Source organism: Haplochromis burtoni, unplaced genomic scaffold, assembly GCF_018398535.1.
Source record: "Haplochromis burtoni strain Fernald_Lab_line unplaced genomic scaffold, NCSU_Asbu1 Contig_1377, whole genome shotgun sequence".
In the NCBI taxonomy this organism is placed as follows: domain Eukaryota; kingdom Metazoa; phylum Chordata; class Actinopteri; order Cichliformes; family Cichlidae; genus Haplochromis; species Haplochromis burtoni.
The window spans coordinates 35,885-42,814 of NW_024583738.1; the positions used below are offsets into that span (position 1 = coordinate 35,885).

The following is a 6,930-nucleotide window of genomic DNA, read 5'->3' on the forward strand; positions in this document are numbered from 1 at the left end:
GTGGCATTATGTTGTACCTCGTCAATCTCTAGCTGTGAGAGCAGTCCCTTCTTTCGAATGTTGGAACACTGAGCTACTAGTTGTTTCGCCGTCATTGTGGATGTTGGGTATCGAAGAATCCATAGGTCCCTCATCCTATTCATGTAACCCCTTCCGCCAGGGTTACTTGCGTAGTAGCATTCCAACAATATATATATGTGTATATATACACACATATATATATACATATATACACATATATACACACACACATATACAGTGGGGCAAAAAAGTATTGCAAGTTCCCCCACCTAAAATATATATATATACTATATATATGGCGTCTTTGGGAGGATCTCAAAAAACTGGGATTATAGATCTGAGGTTAATATCTGGGACTCTCCACCATTTGACCCTTAGAACTAGAAGCTTCTCGGATGAGAGGTGAAACGTCTTCAAGCCAAAACTTAAAGAAAGTCCAATGTTTTAATGTTCTCGTTATTAAACATTTGCACATAAATAAGTGACGTCATATTCAGTACTTACTTTTGACAGTTCACTCTTCGCTCCCTCTTCTGCCGTATTTTGCGGCAAAATTATCCACACCCACCGCCGCTATGAATTGTGGGATATATGGGACCACGAAGTGTGCACCGGAGCACGCTTGATATTTGGGGAAATCGATGGCGCATTTGGAGTATGCATTTGAAGTACACTTCGAATTGGGACAGCCGTCGTCGCGTGGCGGTGACGTAACCGCACTTAAAATGCGTACTTCAAGTGTGCAGACCCTGAATTGGGACACAGCCACTGGTAAGTTCCACCAAATTCACAGCAATACTGGTAACAATGATAATTAATGATAACAATAATTATATAAAAACATCTACCTAAGGAGCTAAACTGGCATTCAAGCAGTGGAATAAATGAACACACACATTATTATGACTAACACAAGACTCGAGTGCTGCTCTCTGTGCAGGACAGGTATTTTCTTCTTCCTCGGTCCTCCAATGAAAGGATTAGTTTGATCATACGTGTTTCTGTTTGTTCCCAAACTCTCTCAGATGATTGGTTCAGTCTTGATTAAACAACTTAAAGTACCAAGAATCATAAGATATATGAGGTGATTGACTGAAGTATTTACTTAAAATAAAAAGTACTCTTTCTTTTCTGAGTAATGATATTTATAAACTGTGTGATCGCGGCAACAGACACGAGGAAACTGTTGATCGAGTGCTGATATTGTTTCAAAGCCTGTGGTCAAATTATCATAAATACTACAGAGGACACTGGGTGCAGACGTGTATATGACTGATACTTTCAGCCAGTTTCACAAAAAGAAAGAAATGAATCAGGATTTGTGGAAGTAATCAATGACAAAAGACAGAGTTGATGGAGGTGAATGTGTGAAGATCATGTCACTGAATCCTAAGGAGGAGGAGATCCTCAACATGTGAAGCTGTCAGTATTTCTCAGGTTTCTTTGTTTCTCATGAGTGAATATTCTCTGTGTTCATTTCTTCTGAAGAAAAGTTTTGTACAAGAAAATCTACAGCTGATCAAAAGAGTTGAAAAAAGCAGTAAAAATGTTTCTTAGGCCTCAAACTAGACTGTAACTGTAAACTCATTATATTAACGATGCTACTTTGAAAGGTACAGTTTGAAACTGCAGTACAATCAAAGAAAAAGAGAGCAAATGTGTTTTTTTATTCATGCCTCCAGCTTTATTAGAAAGTAGAAAAAGATGTTTGTTTCTTTGGTTTTCAAGCAACAGTAATGCAAAATGAAGAAAAGAAGATTTTTTTTGTGTCTTTTCAACAAACCTGTCCACAAGCCTCATCTTCAGTTTCAGTTGGTTGTATATGAGCTGCTGAATCTGTCTGTTTGACAGTCTGAATAATCTCTGTTTCATATTACAATCGTGGGTTTTGTGTGCACATAAAAATTGCTTCTCCCTGGTTTTACTGCAGCCGCACTCATCTGCAACAACCAGGAGCACTCATGTCTGGGAGTTCTTTGAATTATTTGGAAAAATGATGATTAAATACAACCATGTTTCTGTCTGGTTTGTGTGGTGAAAGATGGTAAAATTTCAAACAGTGTTTCCAATTTATTTTTACAGTAGGACTAAAATGTGGAGGGAGGTCAGTCCAACTTATCTGCCATAAGATCATGTAGTGGACTAACCAAGTGCAGAATCTATAAAAAAAAAAGTATATTAAGCTGGCAGAAACTAAATACTCGTAGAGAACAATGAATGATAAATGAATCAATGGTCTACAGAGACAATCACCGACAGATGTTAACATCAAAGCATCAAAGATTCTCCTGTTTCGAGAGATCACCTGCTTTCATGACATTTAACTTGACTAATCGTTTCTTGATCCATTCAGCTTGTTCCTGAGACAAACGAGTAGACTCCAGGTTTTTTAATGAACCACAACCCCGTCCAAAAGAAGTGACTCCAACCAGCGCTCCATCGCACAACAGCGGGCCTCCTGAATCCCCCTGCAGCAAGAACAAACACATGACAGTGTTTCAGGTGTTGAGCTGAATGCAAGGAAACAAGGAAAAATACATGTATTCTTCATACGTACCTGACAGGTATCAGCGACGTTTGTACCATCTGAACCAGCACATATCATGTCATCAGTGATAACAGGGTCGTGGTTCGTAATAATCACCGAGAGTTGCACTCTGCCTGTCCGACCACAGTCACATTGACAGACTGAGGACGTCTGATGTTTCGTTTTGTTTCGGTTACTCCCCATCCGGCCACCAGACACGTGCTGCCAGCTGCCGGGTCTCTCAGGTGTCGCCAAACTTGAGCCACTTGACTCCCCGGTTTTCCTCACCGGTTCTTTAAGCTGAAAAAAAGTTAAAAAGAATATCAGATATTGGTGATGAATCTCTCCACATTAACTACATTAAATAAACAGATATTTGCTAAAGAGTTGTAGCACCACTCATTTATTTCTAATATTTTGCTTGGAAAATATGAAATATGTGCAGTGATGAGTTGAAACATGTCTATAAAGACATGGAAATACATTTTATATTTTAAAAAATGAAACTAAGTTTTAGTTAAGTGAGCAAAACCTGAGTTGGCTGTAGGAGGTACAGCAGGTTATCTACTAATCGGATGGTTTGGTGTTTGATCCCTGGTCTCTCCAGTCTGCATGTCAAGATACTGAACCCCACGATGCTCTCTGATGCTACGTTAGAGTGTGAGTGTGTCAGTGTTAGAAAGCACTTAAGCACAGAAAGATGTGTTTGGGTGAATAAGCCATGTTGTGTAACGCTCTGAGTGCTCAGGTAGAGTAGAAAGGTGCTAAATAAGAAGCAGTGCATTTACATTTACATTATTTGTATCAGACCCTGATAGGGATGGGTATTGATAAGATTTTCACGATTCCGATTCCATTTTCGATTCTGTTTAACGATTCGATTCTTTATCGATTCTTTTTAAAAAAGGAGAACACTAAGGTCGATTAGCTTAGAACTTTGTTTTATATCTTCTCTTTGAACAAGATAGAAATTTAGGAGTAACATGGCCTTACAAACCCAACAGTGAGATCTTAAGAGATCCACAGCCTACGGCTCTTCAATGGGGTGTCACAGGGTCCCCAGGAAAAAATTGTAAATGTAAAATAATAAAATAAATATTCTTCTGTAGCAATAACAAAGTATAACATAAATTATTCTGTAGCAATTACACAAGAATATCCAGTAATGTCCCTGCCTACAATTAAACACATTCACTTACTGAAAATCATCTGCTGTGGCAAACGGGTGCAAGCCTTTGACCACAAACTGAGTCTCTGCTCGGTGACATTCGTCTATCCTGGCCTGAAAGGAGACGCTACCGGTAGACTGCAGCGAGAACTGCCAGCATCTGAAGCCAACCAATTCGTCGACTCCTTCAAATGCGGCCGACAAATGCGTCCTTCATTTCCCCGAATTTGAAGGATGGGTCGGGTGTGTCCTTCGTGGCCCACCATATCCCAGAATTCATAGCGCGGCCCAGCCAAATTTCAGCTGCCAACAATGGCGGCCGCTGCTAAGTTTTAAAATTAGTCTTATTACTCTTTCTGGGTCACAAAATAAACTTTTAACATATTTTAAGAGCTTTCAAATATCTGCTTGGTTTATCAAGACATCGCATATTTGCAAAAGTGCGCCGACGTTTTCGGAGACGTCTGTTACCCACCCGCTCGATAGCAAGCCGGGGGGTTCAGTGGTCACTCGAGCCGGCGAGAGCAGCGGACTCGCTTCATCGTTTTCAGATCCCCGCTCTTTTGCTACTCAGGTTAAACATGATATATAAGTCACTCGGATAACTTAAAAATGTAATTGTTTGCCTTTTTTCTGTTTTTTGTTCCGGAGTAAATCGGTTTGGCTGAGATCAAAGTTATTAGATTATTAGATTAAATAAAACTTTATTAATCCATCGGGTGGGTTCCTCCGGGATTTTCACACAGCTGAATAAACGTCAAACAGAAAACTGATTAAACAGAAGTGTGAGACGGTCGAGAGTTTACTCCAGTGTCCTGTTATATTTTAGATAGCAAGGAGCAGACGGCCGAGTTTATTAAACTCCACCGACACAGCGGTGACGCAAATCTGAAGGCTAGACCGTCCCATTTCACAGCCTCGCACTTCCGGCCTTCTCGGTCTTCGAAGGACCCGGCCCACGTAGACCGCGAAGGCCGCGTCCTCCGAAGGATGCAGCCGACATTTTGGAACACAGCTTCTGTCTGTCTCTCTCATCATGGTCACCTAAATGCACAGTAATGGCAGGTTTGTAATAAGGCAGATCGCGCTAACATAATATGCACTGTTAGTTGATTATTTACCTGCCGCATTAACGGGAGAGGACGTGCAAACGTTACCGCTGCTGCTGGGTTGAGATTCACGAGTCCGGAGCGGAATTAAAAACACGACATTCATTTAAGGTCATCGTGTTTTGTGAGCAAATGCTTTTGCATATTCGTAGTGTTTCCTCCCTTAAATGAAATATCTACTTTGCAAGTATTGCAAGTTGCCCTGTTGTCATCCGTTCTCGTAAAGTATAACCAAACTTTTGAGCGTTTGAGCCGCTGCCAGGTAAATGACGCTCCGCAACGTGGTGACGTCATTCGGGGCGACTGGAATCGATAAGGGAATCGTTTGCAAAAATGGCAAACAATTCCAAGGAATTGAAACAGTGGGAACCGGTTCTCAACAAGAACCGGGTTTCGATACCCATCCCTAGACCCTGATATATCACCTTACCTTCAGCAACATGAGGTCATTGTCGTGCTTTGCACAACAGTAGTCAGGATGAGGAAAACTTTTCTCGACGACTCGGAGTTGCTTGGAATGTTCGTTTTTCGTTCTGGAGTGGGCTCCCAGCGTCACCCAGTAACTCCTGTAAAAGAAAAAACACAATCTGGTGATGAAGGTTTACATATTTAAAAGGTTAACAGCGGCTTCTAAAACAGTCATCATAGTTCCTTATTATTGTGTATTACTACATATGGCTGGGTTATAGCTGTTACTGAGCTTTGGGTGAATCTGCGTTATTTTTTCTTCAAGCTGAATGAAGAAATTTAAATTTACAGAAAATGTTTTAGATGAAGAAATGTATCAAATGTTTGATGTGTATGTAGCTGTGGCTTCTGTGTTATTTTAAATGAGTGCAACACTTATATTTTCCATCTTAAATAAAACTTTCTAGAACACCTCTGTACAGATATTGTGCTTACAAGAGAGGGAAAAATCAGCTTTAAATATTCTACATTCATCCTCTCCATTCAATGTAATTAGCTTTGCATGTATAATTATAGCAGTGTGTATTATTCGCTTTCTCTAACGAAGAGGCCAGCCACCGTTTACAGAAAGCACATTTCTGCTGCTCTGGCCCTGATCTCATTCTTTCAGTAACTACCCAGAGCTCGTGACCACAGGTGAGGGCAGTGACCTCTGGGTAGTTACTGAAGGAATAATAGTCTGTTGAAAATAAATACTGCATTATTTTTAAAATTGAGGAAAATAGGACCTCAGATTCTTACCCAGTGCAGTGGGCGGCTGTCAGCACCCACTGTGGATGGATTAATGTCCCTCCACACCAAGAATTAGTCACAGTTCTAAGATAGGCCATGTAAGGCAGTGAGTGTGGCTCGACTTCTTTCCCATTAATAATCTCAGAACCACGACCTGAAACAGAAACAAAACATCAGGACACATAAATCAGCAGATGATCAAGTGAAGAACAGATGAGTGAAATAAACACCTGAAGGATATCAGCAGTGTGACTTTGCATTACGCTTACTTACATGAAGATTAAAATTACCAATCGTTAAATTAAATTAGAGTGGAAAACGTTACTCACCTGGCTGGATGATGAAGAGGAGCACACATGAGATGAGGAGACTGAAATTCTTCAGGCAGGACATTTCTTCTTCTTCCCTCTTTGATCAGACGCTGAATGCACTGAAACCCACTGTGATGCTCAGCTTTATGTGCTGAGCTGAGGGGGCGTGGTCTGACATTGGATGAGTAAGATAAACTGACACACCCATCCAAACCCGTCAAGAATTTAGAACAAAAGAAGTCCGCTTAAGAAAATAAAAGAGGATTTGTGGAAGTAAATGATGACAAAAGACAAAATGTCCTAACGTTTACAAAGGACAGTTTTTGATACGGTTTCACCAAAGTTTGCAAAACGATATCGTTGACAGTCTTTCCCAATTTGTTCCCATTTTTTTTCTTTGCCTAACTTGCGACAGTTGCTGTCTTGTTTGCTTCACTGGTTTCTTAAGCTCAGAAACAGCTAAAAAGAAAGAAACATGTTGTTAATGTGAGCAGCAGCTGCAGCGATGTACTGAAACGTACAAATCATCAAACAAATATTAATATTTGATACAGATAACATGAATATATAAATGTCTTGTTATAGCAAAGGTTC

General features: G+C 40.3%; 1 protein-coding gene across 1 annotated transcript; it reads right to left on the reverse strand.

Annotated features, from left to right (window-relative positions):
* Nucleotides 1-2,297: 2,297 nt before the first annotated feature.
* On the reverse strand, nt 2,298-6,486 carry LOC121813273 (granzyme K-like). The gene is made up of 5 exons (XM_042216936.1): nt 6,355-6,486; nt 6,035-6,179; nt 5,256-5,391; nt 2,579-2,848; nt 2,298-2,489 (listed from the first exon to the last, which is right to left on the reverse strand). Exons 1-5 carry the CDS (start codon nt 6,416-6,418, stop codon nt 2,298-2,300), a joined length of 807 nt encoding a protein of 268 aa, XP_042072870.1. The 5' UTR covers nt 6,419-6,486.
* Between the last annotated feature and the right edge of the window lie 444 nt (nt 6,487-6,930).

Excerpts from the sequence above, each read along its gene's own strand:
- LOC121813273 (XM_042216936.1), bottom strand. The coding sequence starts at position 6,418 with ATGTCCTGCCTGAAGAATTTCAGTCTCCTCATCTCATGTGTGCTCCTC. Across the intron at positions 6,180-6,354 it reads CCTCTTCATCATCCAGCCAG|GTCGTGGTTCTGAGATTATT; the intron begins GTGAGTAACGTT and ends TTTCTGTTTCAG. Across the intron at positions 2,849-5,255 it reads ATGACCTCATGTTGCTGAAG|CTTAAAGAACCGGTGAGGAA; the intron begins GTAAGGTGATAT and ends ACTTTTTTTCAG.